The sequence below is a fragment of the Kwoniella pini genome, chromosome 8 (genome assembly GCF_000512605.2).
Source record: "Kwoniella pini CBS 10737 chromosome 8, complete sequence".
Taxonomy (NCBI): Eukaryota; Fungi; Basidiomycota; class Tremellomycetes; order Tremellales; family Cryptococcaceae; genus Kwoniella; species Kwoniella pini.
In genome coordinates, this window is record NC_091723.1 from 1,160,612 (window position 1) to 1,173,553 (window position 12,942).

At 38.1% G+C, this 12,942-nt stretch overlaps 4 protein-coding genes across 4 annotated transcripts; 1 reads left to right on the forward strand and 3 right to left on the reverse strand.

The window, feature by feature from the left end:
* Window positions 1–734: 734 nt before the first annotated feature.
* On the reverse strand, window positions 735–3,246 carry I206_106192 (uncharacterized protein; the record flags this gene model as incomplete). Its single annotated transcript, XM_019156743.1, has 4 exons — window positions 735–798; window positions 859–1,545; window positions 1,603–2,693; window positions 2,749–3,246. 4 exons carry the CDS (start codon window positions 3,244–3,246, stop codon window positions 735–737), a joined length of 2,340 nt encoding a protein of 779 aa, XP_019010545.1.
* Window positions 3,247–5,773: 2,527 nt separating this feature from the next.
* I206_106193 (uncharacterized protein) lies at window positions 5,774–7,663 on the reverse strand (the record flags this gene model as incomplete). Its single annotated transcript, XM_019156744.1, has 4 exons — window positions 5,774–6,070; window positions 6,139–6,621; window positions 6,680–6,865; window positions 6,923–7,663. 4 exons carry the CDS (start codon window positions 7,661–7,663, stop codon window positions 5,774–5,776), a joined length of 1,707 nt encoding a protein of 568 aa, XP_019010546.1.
* Window positions 7,664–8,019: 356 nt separating this feature from the next.
* Window positions 8,020–10,844, forward strand: I206_106194 (uncharacterized protein; the record flags this gene model as incomplete). The annotated part of the gene is made up of 8 exons (XM_019156745.1): window positions 8,020–9,096; window positions 9,154–9,339; window positions 9,400–9,535; window positions 9,677–9,759; window positions 9,850–10,041; window positions 10,107–10,193; window positions 10,271–10,561; window positions 10,641–10,844. The coding sequence occupies 8 exons, from the start codon at window positions 8,020–8,022 to the stop codon at window positions 10,842–10,844; spliced, it is 2,256 nt and encodes a 751-aa protein (XP_019010547.1).
* Window positions 10,845–11,715: 871 nt separating this feature from the next.
* I206_106195 (40S ribosomal protein uS12) lies at window positions 11,716–12,780 on the reverse strand (the record flags this gene model as incomplete). Its single annotated transcript, XM_019156746.2, has 5 exons — window positions 11,716–11,734; window positions 11,819–11,952; window positions 12,017–12,133; window positions 12,438–12,598; window positions 12,774–12,780. The coding sequence occupies 5 exons, from the start codon at window positions 12,778–12,780 to the stop codon at window positions 11,716–11,718; spliced, it is 438 nt and encodes a 145-aa protein (XP_019010548.2).
* Window positions 12,781–12,942: the final 162 nt, after the last annotated feature.

A 12,942-nucleotide genomic window follows, 5' to 3' on the forward strand; every position in this document is an offset into this window, starting at 1 on the left:
TTCATTTAATTAAATATCAAATAAACATCAAAATTACAAAATGAATAATTTGGTGTACATCTGAAAGGTCAAATAGTTAACAGTATATCCTCCTTCTTGGGTAAATACTGAAGAACTCAAAAAGAGTAAAGATAAGAAAATGAATTTATCCATTATGTGGCTTGTATTTTGAATAAGAATAAGATTTCCACGCGAATGGTTTTTTACCTAATTCGGGATATGATAATATTAGTTATAGGAACCAAACAAATAAAGTAAAAGTAAGTAATCTTCATTTTCATTTTCATTTTCTTTTAAAATTGTAAATGATCAATCAACTCATTGTTTTTTTATTTGATCAAATAATTCACTACATCAAGTTATAAGTTTTTAAAAGATACGATATATATAAAAATTACTAAAAATGTAATTTCATTTCTATATATATAAAATCACACTTTCAACTTGAATTTAAAAAAAACACATATCATTCTTCTAAATTACCAACAAACACAAAAAACTCTTTCTCATTCAAATTCTACTTCCATTCTTCTTTCTCTTAAATTTCCATAATCCTTTCTATTTCATTTTATTGATTGATATTCGTACATTATGTGATGCTAAAATTACCATACCACTGTATAAATTTACATTTGATATGATGGATATATATATTTGTGAGAAAGATCTAAATTTATAACGGGAGTTGTGTAAAATTCACATATAACTATAAGATACTCGGTTAGGTAGGAGATTTAATATCCATTTAAATTGTCAGATGAACCTTTAAGTCTGAATTGGGCAAATACCGGAATATGACTAATAAATATTAATATATCATTAGCTTGTCGTGTTTGTCGGAAACAAAAGTCAACTCACTCAGATGGGAAGTGCGTATTTGGGAACCCAACTGTCTTATCCAAATATTCCCTATCCACATCACCTAGGACACTAGTAACTTTCATTGTCTTATGTGCGTAAAAGATGTAATCAATAGCAGCGTCAAATGTCGGAGTGAAATTGGTCATTCGCATTTCACCGAAACTTGCACAGGAAGACCTTAGTCCCAGTCGATGTTTGAGACCTTTGTTGGTATATGTACCATAGGTATGTTCCATGAAATCTTCGTGATCAGGTGGTATTTCTCCAGTTGAGAGATAATCATACACTGCCGATCCGCTCAAAGAGTTGAGATCCACACACATAATCAATGGGATATCTCGTCCTTTTTGAATTCGATCGTATTTAGGTGGACCTCGACCAAGGTTATATTCTGGATCCGCAGATAATTTCGCTGGCAATCTTGAGAAATTTTCTACTATTTTTTCGAGCTCTTCCATCAACATACCAATTTGTACTAATTTCACATCCCTATATCGATGATCCCAATAGATATGCGAATTCGCAACCAACAATCTAGCACCGGAAGCTTTGAATTCTAAAGCGGCTACTACAGCAATATTATCTCTTGACATTACTCGGTTGAACATATCCTCAGTCCGCATGTCAGTCTTGCTTATTGCCAACTGGTTGAATTCGACTACTTGAGCTTCCACGAGTTGGAACCTGCGCACGAGAAATTAGTAAATCTCAGCCTTACCTGACTCCAAGTTCTGAACTCACCGGTCGCTTTTCCAGAATGTCGCACAACCATCCACAGCTTTTTGTTCATCTGCTGACATGGTCCTAGCTCTAGATCGAGGATAGTGTTGACCTTCATATCCATGTCGCTTGAGTTCAGGCAAGAAGTAATCCGCGTATTGTTCGCAATCTATCTCCTGAAGACATACTATATCCGCTGATGCTTGAGCAATTTCGTTTAGAATAGCTTGTTTTCTATATCCCCATTCTAATGCCCAGCTTGGAGTATACGAATATGTTGTGCCCGGGGCGAATGAATGACATAAAATATTGTAGGTAAGGACTGTAAATGATTCTTGTTTACCGGATGATGGCGATGAAACGTCTGGCTCAATCTCTATCCAATGTCTTTCGGGTGGTTCGGGTCCAGGTGGACAATTATCCCTCATGAAGTGTATGACTCCACTTGTACCTTCATCCGCTATAAGTTTCTTCAGTCTATCATCTAATGGATTTCCCTCCACACCTAATGTTTCCAGTTGATACAGTGTTCCCAATTCATATGGTAGGGTCGTCAGATTGTTGTCAAATAGCAGTAAGTCTTTCAATTTAGACAAAACACCTAACTCTGGCGGTATTGATGTAAGTTCGTTGCCTGTAGCATCTAGGAGAGTAAGTTGTCGCAAACGTGAGATGGCGGATGGGATGGTTGTAAGAGCGTTATGGTTAACATAAAGAGAAGTGATGTGGTCGAACGAGAATAAAGCGGTCGATAATGTCTTTAATCTGATACCACCTAGATCTAGTCCTGTCCAAGGTTCTGAAACTCTATCCTCTTCTTTATCGTTGGGTGCAGGAGGATGAGCGGGATTGGCTGGATCAGCATGATCTGGTCCAGGTGTAGAGGAGGGGTCGGATGGCGGAGGTGGTGGAGTTATCCCTCGATCTGAATCTGCTCGCGTGACTGATAAGGAGGTTTGTTTGCGGTGAATACCATTTAAGGCGTTTGATTGCGAAGATGCGGGGCGGTTGTTAGGATCAGTTATTATGACAGCGGAGGGTTTATTCGTTGCTCGAGAGGATATGGCTGCTGCTCTTGCCCGGTGATGAGGTGAAGACGAGAGTCGTGAAGCCTATAACGTAGTGGAGATTAGCTAACGAGATGACGTAGTGAACAAATGGACACACCTCTGCTCTTAGCATTTGATGCTGCCAAAAAGCCGTCAAAGGCATCGAAGGTTCGTTACCCCTTGGCGGACTATTCTGCTGATTGGTTCCACCGCCGCCAAAGATGCTCATTCCTCCGTAACTTGGTCCATGACTAGCGTTTCCCGGACCACCTAATCCTCCCCCTATGTTTGAGCTTCCACCGAAAGTGGGATGATGTTGATTATGTCCGTGTAAGTGGACATGATTTGAATGTTGATGATGGCCATGTCCTCCTGCTCCAGGTGGTGGGTATGCTCCTCCTCCCCCTGCTGAAGATCCTAAGACTGGATATCCTCCTGGTGAGGGCAGAGGCATACCAGAAGGTGTGAAAGAAGGATGAGAAGGGTGTCTTGCCCATCCTCCTCCACCTCCTCCGGATCCTAGTCTATTTCCACCTGAATCTCCATTACTGTCGTGATGTTTGGATGCTCCTCCGCCCGTCGAGGCATGTGATGTTTGTTGATGTGGATAAAACATCCAGGTTGGATTGGAATATGGGATTTACACCTGAAATGTGAGTGTAATTAGCAAATGTAAACGTCAAACCATAATACCATAAAGATGATTAGGAAAGAAGTAAGAGGGAGTAGGATCGGTGACAACACCATTTGATGAGTCCCGCCAATTTTCATGAGTCTTGGTATAGTAAAATTACCAGTTTGATAATATCAAATGATGAATGACTACACTTACTATTGTCACGTTGCAACAAAGGAGAATTGTTCTTTAATCTGGATGAAAGGTGGAGTAGAGGAGGAGGCTTTAATTTGGGTTTATTGACCAGATCTATCATTGACAAAAGAATTGTCAATTACTAGTCTGTTGATATAAATTAAAGTTGATGAACTTGATGATCCTTGTCGGTATAAAGGATACTGAAGTAAAGCTGATAAAGCGATACGTGTCGATTTGTTAGGGTACTGAACTCTTGTTTGATTTGAAAACAAGAAGTTGATAGGTTATGATCTAAATGCGATGTTCCAAGATGCTTATTGTGTGTTATGATCTATCTGAAACTAAACAATTGAAGTTGTTATGATGATGATAATGATGATGTTGAATATAGTAGGTTTAATGTGATTTACCAAGGTGGCACACTCGATGACAACTCAATAACCTACCATTCATCCCATCACCGGACCCTTCCGCAACTTAAATAACGGGGTTAATCGGCATTTCATCAATATAATAACCCATTGTGGCATTGATTTAACTTTATTATTAGCAAACCCTATTACTACTGATGCACGGATAATATAGTAGGTGAATATGTCTATTCTTCATGAAACTGGCTACGAACATACAAGAGTGTGTATATTAGTGGAATCATTAATAACATTCTCCCCATTTTTCAGAATTTTAGACGGATCGGATCAAAAAGTTAAAATCTCGAATCATCGTTTATTATCTCATATCCTTCAAATTGTTCTACGTCCTAGCCAATCTATACTTTGACGCCACACTGATATGATACTGATCAATCAAAACTTGACATACAATCAGTAAATGACACTAGTCTAATTTGCTATTTCCTATTAATCCAAAGGATACTCAATAATAACCAATATGTTCGCTTTGATCCCCTAATCAAATTCAATTAGATTCTGCTTTTTTTGATCTCTTACTTACATATTTTTCACATCAACTTACTTTTCCAACCTGCATATATTGTTGATTGCATGCCTGAGTATTGAAATGAAGGTCAATATACTTTGATTGACTAACGCAAAGAAAAAGCCATGAAGAAGGTCGACTATCTTCACGCATCGTCAGATTTTTACTTTATTATAAAAGTCATTCTATTGAGTTGGATAATTTCAAACAATCGTCCCTTGCTTTCAAAAGTATGATATCTCAACAAATTACTCGTCCTCTCTTTCAATCTCATACAGAAGACAAAGTTACGTCTTTTACAAAGAGAAAAGGTACAAAGGCGAATCACTAAATAGCCGATTACGATGAAGGATGATTCGATCAATCACTGACCAGTGCAATATCACAAGAAGTTGATCATCCTTCCTGTGTTATCATCCCAACGTTATATATAGGGTCCCTCTACACCTATCCTGAGCAACTAGCTACCTGATAGTATACAGATTGGGACGAAAAGCTAGCTATGAACATGTGAATCAACTGAATGATTTGATTCAAACCCAGTCCATAAATTGCGAATCCTAATCAACCTGTTATTGTTAAATATCATTGTCTATTACTAAGAAAGTATAGTAATTTGGTATTTGGATAAAATTAGTGGCGAAAATGACATTAATATTGAATTGTGGTATTACGACAGCCATAAATGATAATCTTATCATTCCACGATATTCAAAGGTGATAAAGCAATATCGTATCTACCTATACATCAATCAAAAAGGCTATCCATCTTCTACTACTTTACATTTATCAAAGGTGAATATCTAAAGTATAAATGAATAATATAATTAAATCTTATTGCGAAACTTTGTATATCTTTAATAAAATCTCAAAATGATTAGGAATGTGACATTTTTTGCATTGTTTTATTAAATTTCGTTTTTTTATGTACTGTACTTGTAATGTATTGTATTGTTTTGTATTGTATTGTGATACTATATAATCTCAACATATAACTTATAAAATCATTAAAAAAAGATCATTTCTTCGTAAGATGGATATCGTTATCGTGATGTTGGAAAAAAAGGGAAAAAAGGGAAAAAAGTCCATAATTTAAAAGCGATAAAATAAATAAATAAATTGAATTTGAAGGATGTTTATTTGAATTCTACAATTTGATGGTAATATAAAATGAATGATAAGATACAGTGATTAAGAAATTGTAAGTGAAATCCCGATCAATGAAATGCAACAACTTTTTAAAAAAAAGGGTTAACAAAGAGATGATAATGAAAAGGATGAAAAAAATTTGAAAGCAATTACAACTACAACAAGTAGAAAACATCGATGGTAATACACAATGTCCTTCTTTCTTCTTCTAAATTGAGCATTTTAGACGACTTGAAGCATATTATCTAATCTTCGCTAATACACCCATGCCATCTCCAAATCCTTTCCCAACTTCCCCTTTAGCTTTTTGAAAAGCATTCCAGAAACGTAAGGTTTCATCACCTGCTCCTGTTACTATAGTTTGACCATCTGGACTCATAGCTAAATATAAAACCCTATAGGTGTGTCCAGTTAAGGTAGCGATTTGTGTCATAGATGGATATTTCCAAATGTGAATTTGATTTGATACTGGTCCGCCAGAATATCCATGTGTTGATACCAACTCGTTTGAATTTCTTGACCACATGAGGTTACACACCTACACAAGTCGACAGAGCAGTCAGTTCCGAAAAACCGCTCTAACACGAATTCTGAAGTTACACTTACCTGTGACCCAGTATCGCATTCAGACACTAAACCACCAGTCAGACTGTTCCAGAACCTAATCTTCTTATCTGCTGTACCACCTCCACTTGCGAGAAGACCCCTCTGATGAGGATTCCAGGCAATGGCTTTGACGGCTGCTCGGTGTTCACCAAACCTCCAAGTTGGTTTAGAATCAGTTCCACCCCAAACGAAAAGTTTATTATCGTTACCTCCAGAGGCAAGTTGATCGGTATCTGAATTCCATCTCAAGCCACATACTTCTTGTTTATGGTGTCCTTGCAGTTTCCTAATGTAATGTTCAGGTATCCTTGTATCTCGATGTAAGATCGTTCTATCCCTTGAGCCCGACGAAAGAATATGATTATTCCATGCTAATGCTCCCACTCTTCCTGTATGTCCTGACATCGTTCGTATTCGTTTACAATATTCAGCATCCCAGATTTCAACTAGCCCACTGTTCGTTCCTATCGCTACTGTACTCCCCTAAATCAGGTATACGGTGTCAGCTGGGCGTATGCGAAATATTATCCCTCTAACTCACTTTGTTTGTCCACTCAAGACCTGTTATTGTGTCGCTTATCTCTTGACCATCCGGAGCAACTCTTACAAGATCACATAATTTGGTGACCTTACTCGTCTGTGCACTCCAGAGATACACGCACGAGTTCAGGCCAACACCAAGGACATTTGAAGCTGACCAAGAAACCAGATTGAGGTAGAAATCGTCCTGACAGGATATCTCGTCAGCTCACAAATTACATCGAAAATTCATGACCTAGCTCACGGCCAGTTCCGGTGCATCAAGCACTTTGAAGGGTGTTTTGGCTATCGATCTGATCTGTTTTCTTGGGCTTTGTAATATCCTTTGACTTTCTTTCCCTATAGGGCTAAGACTATACGCTGGATGAGACATATCGTCCAAACCACCATCTCCACTTATTCCTCTTGCTCCACTCAGTCCACCCAGACTTCGAGGACTAGAAGGTGAAGTGAAATTTAATATTCGTTTCTTCTTCGGTGTTGAAGGTGAAGAATTATTCATATTTGCTGTATTACCTGGAGGAGGTGAAAAAGCTGATCTACCATTGAGATTTGGTGATGATCGTTGTCTCGCAGCAGATGAAGTAAGAGCCACTTGAGATTGATGAGCTCTCATATGACTTGAACTTGGTCCTGCTCCAGGCGGACGACCGTGACCTGAAGTAGGTGTTGGAGGTGCATGTTGAGCTAAAGGAGGTAATGATGATGCAGGAGAAGATTCTCTTTCACCCATTGAAGAAGGTGGTGGATGATGATGTAATGGTGTATGACCTGCATTTGAGAGTGGATAATCCGTAGAATAATTAGATGGACCTGCTATAGGTGTTGAGTCGTGAAGTGGAATAGGTGATAATTCGGTTCTCAATAATTTGGTAAATGTAGCTTCCTTGGGATTTGGATCGGTATTGAATTGATATACCGCATGTAGATTATGTCCATTCCTATCTGGGATAAACCTTCCTCCATCTAACAGTCTTCCTGACATCTTGACGGATAAATGGTGATGGGATGGGAAAGATAGGAATAAAAGATGTGATAAAGGAAGAAGAGGTAGATGTGAATGCAGATCAATAATTAATGATAAACACGGTCACTGAATGAGGGTAAACACGGGTCCCAGGTGCAGGTCATCATAATAGACTAACCGTGGGAAAGCATACTCAAAGCATTGAAAGGTAAAATTACGTAAAGATGTGCCTGAGAGGTTCAGATCAACGCGTTTCTCCAGCTTCAACTTGCTTTTAAGTGGTCTTATTTTGACATTTGAGATTGCTCTCATCCTGCTTTTTAAATCAATATAGCGAATCTGTATCGTCAAGATCTGACAAAAACATCTGAAAGATGTCATATCATATGTCAAATTCGCCTGATCCGCTGGCTCTGACAGGCTCAAATGAAGAAGATGAAGAAGAAATTGGCGATTGTATAATAGTAACCACAACTTCACCTAAACTAGCCTCCACTCCGAATAAGAAAAGGTATCAACCGGTCGTTGAGATTGTTACACCTAAAAAGCGCAAGAAGACCAATGAGAATACTCCAAAGAGAACACCGACTACGAATGTTAAGAAAACACAAGGTGGAGATCGAGCTAGTCCAACTCCTAATGGAAAGATAAAACATACACCTCTTTCCAAACGACCCCTTCAGTCAAATGTCACTCCTACCAAAAAATCTACACCTGTTACAAGCAGGAAATCAGCCAATACACCCAGAATCAAAGGCACACCAACTTTAGCATCAAGTTTGAAAGAAGTTCTACCTACTCCTTCACCTGGTCTCGAGCAAAATGGTTCATCTCGAAAACGTCCTCGGATATCAACACCAGCCATCGCTAAGACGCTGAATTTTGATGATGGGATATTCGAATCTTCTAAAGATAAGGAGAAATCATTAATGGAACGAGAGGAGATAACGAGGGAAGCATTTCTGGCGAATGAAGCTCTGAAAAGACAAAGAGAAGCTAGAAATTTCACTTATGAGGGTGAAGCTTCTGCACCTAAATTAACTAGATCAGGAAGGGTAGTAGGACAGGATTCTCCTTCAATACGGCAGTCTGAAGAAGTCGATGAATATGGTGGAACGGCAACACAGGATATCAATCCATTAGGTATAGAAGCTCCTGTTATACCCGATGTGGATGTCAGAGACGACATTGACGAAGATATAATAATGATGGACGATATACAGGATGAGAAATTGGTTTCAACTGAAATACCCAAGTCAGCCAAGCTATACCTTAGAAGAGTACTATCAACTTTGAACTCCCAAGATGCAGTGATGAATCCGCCGCCTTTCTTAGATGAGGAGAAAAACGAATCTTTGACCGGTATCGTGAACCTGTTGAAAGGTACTGTAGAAAGAGGAGAAGGTAATAGTGCATTAGTTGTTGGACCGAGGGGTGTTGGTAAGACGAGAGTGAGCAAAACGATCCTGCCAAATGCCGCAGTTCCAAGCTAATTTAGACGATCGTAGACGGTTGCTCGAGCAATAGACCTCATACCGTCAAGCTCGAAATCATCACCCATAATTGTGCGCCTATCGGGACATGCTCAAACAAATGACAGATTGGCTATAAGGGAAATGGGTAGACAAATTGCCGAAGCGGAGGGGAAGAAATTCGAATCAACGGAAGAAGAGGAGAATGAGAATAACGATGAGGTACGTCGCATGACGCTTTCTGCCGCCGCAATGTTCTGGATAATGACTCTTTGCATTCAGGAATATGCACCTACGACCCTTCCATCGCATTTACTTGCGCTTCTTACACAACCTTCCCCTCGAGCAATAATCATCGTTATCGAGGAGTTCGATCTATTCACAGAACATGCAAGACAAGCCCTGTTGTATTGCCTATGTAAGTTTCCTGTTTGAATCTTTGGCCTTTACGGATATTTCCCACTAAGACCGCAACGACATTTCCGTTCATTCTCGTCTGAAACTTCACTATACCGGAGCTGCCATGATACGATTGAAGCTGATCACCGGGCTATCTTAGTGGACGTTGTGCAAAGTATAAAAACTGGACCCGTGGAAAGTACTGGTAGGGGTGTAGCGGTGATAGGGATAACAACAAGAGTGGTTAGTGTTCCCAGTCTTCTGCGCCTCAATTTCAATCGGGACTTAAAATCTTTGAGAGATTGAAGCGCTGACGTGGGGTTGGTGGCATAGGACACTTTATTGTTACTCGAGAAACGGGTAAAATCACGATTTTCTCATCGAACTTTCCGGATTACTTCACCTCTTTCGTCGGAGGGTATGGGGTGGAAAATGCTCCTCAAGAATGCTTTGATTCCCACTCCACCAAAAGAAGTGGAACCACAAGGCGAGATTTGGCAGCGAGATTGGCAATTCGCCATTGAGGTAAGCTCGTTGATTCTACTTTGTTCATCAAAACGAAAGATCAAGCTAACAAGCATGAATTCAAGATGCTGCTTGACGAGGAAAGGATAAAAAGAAATTTGGCTAGATTAACAGGATTGACAACGGATGTTCGTAACTTGTATCGACCTTTTGTGAGTTCAGGTTTCTTGGTTGACGGCGGTGGATTAGGAATAGGCAGCGGATTAACGTTCTTGGAGCTTTATTTTAGATTTTACCGGTTACTAGCATTTTATCTGGTCAAATTGAATATATTTCTGTACCTGATATAACAGATAATATTATAAATCAAATAGAAGGTGCAGGTTGGGGAATACAATTATCAAAATTAAAAAGTTTACCACATCCTGCTTTAGGTATTTTAATAATTTCAAAACATTTATCATTTGCAGGTAAAGAAGAATTTAATTTTTCTCAAATTGAAGATGAATATTTTAAATTTTCAAGAACAAAATTAGTTGGTAGTGGTAAAATAAGATGGCCAATAGGTATTTTAAAAAATGTAAAGTTTTTTTTTTTTTTTTTTGGGAAAGTGAAGATACATATTAAATTTTAAGCTAATTTTTTTCATAACATAATAGGCATTTAAACTTTTATTAAAAATTTCTTTACTTATACCAATTAATAATAATTTAAATTCAAATAATTCAAATCAATTTAAATTTCAAAAAGTTAAATGTACTTTATCACCTTATGAAATTATAAATTGGTTTAAAGGTGAAGGTTATAATATACTTGGTCCTGAATTATCAAATTGGGGTAAAATACAAGGTGGACATGTATAAAACTTTTTTTTTTGTTTTTAGAAATAAAAATATTCTTTCCTGTTCTCATAATTTGATGTTTTTATCTAACTTTAAATTATCTTATTATTTACTTGGCTGGAATTTGTTTTTTTCCCCTTTCTTCTAAAAGAATATAATAATTAGAAATTCGCATATTGAAATGAGAATGATTTTGTAGCTTTATAAGATTTTATATGTTGTATTGTATTGTATGTATTGTATTGAAATGTGAATATCTATAAGGACGATATATCAGATTATCAATATGAAACATGTCAATCTTGTTCGTTTTTAACAATGTGGAGTAACGATTAATGCAGAAATTGAAATGTCAAAGAATTATCAAATAGAAGAACATCGTAATCTAGTGTGCAACTATTAGTGTGTGTCATATCATACGAGGATCAGACCAATCTGAAATTCTGATGGATCTCGTTTATCTCACATGAAATTCTTAACCAAGTCCTGGACAGAGGAGGGATGAGACAATCAGAGAGTCAACACCATTTTCCAATTTTAAATCATACCTCCATTAGGTTCCCCTCATGCCAAGTAACCTTTATCCAAGATGAATTTCAGACAATTAAAAACTGAAAATTCTGCTTGAAGATGTACGATCAGAAACATGACCTCCTCATATGATCATCCCATAACTCCATCTTTTTCCATTTCATAACATCGTCCATCCAATCTGGTATATTAATCATCTCAAAAAGCGTACGAGCAGTCTACAATTCCTCAATTCAAATTCAAATCTGAATCGTGATAAACATTTTTATGTCAGATCATACATGCATCCCAATCGTCCAAAACCTAAAATACGATAAGAATAATGCTAATTTTGTTTTTTATGGTATTGAAAACGAATGGATTAAGATCGAGGCTTCTCCCTAAATAATTGAAATTTACATCATCAGCATTCAAGTCCGTTTCATCAATTTGTTTATACTACTGAGTGATGGACTATTACTCACTTCTTCTCTTTCCAAAGAGCTAAAAGACCAACACCAGATACTTTTACGACCTTGAATCGCACACCGGGAATATCTCCCTTGGCTTTACCTCGTCGACCGAAACCTGAAATAAGAACTTCATCGTTTTCGTCGGTCTATTGAACGCGTATATCAGCTATGGCTCTCTGATAAATGATTCATGATTCAAGATGAGCTTACAAAGTTCAAACAACCATCATTAGGTACGAAAGCGGTAACCTTCTTTCCGTTCTTGATAAGTTGAACTCTAACACATTTTCGGATAGCGGAGTTAGGTTGTTTAGCCTCAACACCGACCTAGACAAGATTTGATTGTATCAGCGACTATATGTATTTTGTCGAGCAATCCTCCTCCAACATATTCTACACGTCGCCTCAATTTGGCCCAGCTCTCGGATCCGCAAATCTCTGATACTAATGCAATTCTGCAATCCTGCTCTGCAATTTGCGCGTTCCTGTCCTTCCGATATCCTAGAGCTGTCTGTCAAGCACCACAGAGTATCCTTGTTCATTCTTGTAACCTTCCGATATCAATCTTCCTAGAACGACTCTGCTCTCCTTCCTTATTCCTCACACCACAACAAGCTAACTAATGACTCACCTTCTCCAAAACAATACCTTTGGCGTGAGAAGATCCACCGGTAGGAGAGGTTTTGTAGAATTTACCAAGAGCTCTCTTCTTGTAGTTCTTATCGGCCCATCTGTTCTCCCTTCTGGAAGTTCTGAGTTTTCGGGCGGCTTGTAAACCTCGAGGCTTGTTGGCTATATGTGCGTGTACGAGGGAATTATTGAATATTGATCAAGTGAAACATAAATATGAGATTAATGTCGTGAATTGATAAGTTTGAGAATTGATGTTGGCGAAGGGAGATGAGCGAAAATAACAACCTATGATTAGCTTGATTCTCTAACTCGTTTCGATGATGTTAATACTTACAACCCATGTTGACTGATTTTGAAGGATGAAGAGAAGAAACCTTTCAAAAGATTTTTCAATTCAATATCTTTTGATGAAAATCCAGTAACGAGCAACTACCTACAGAGACTATCGGTAGCAGACTGTGAGTGAGTGAGTGAGTGATTGTGAGGATTGGAGCACAGGATCA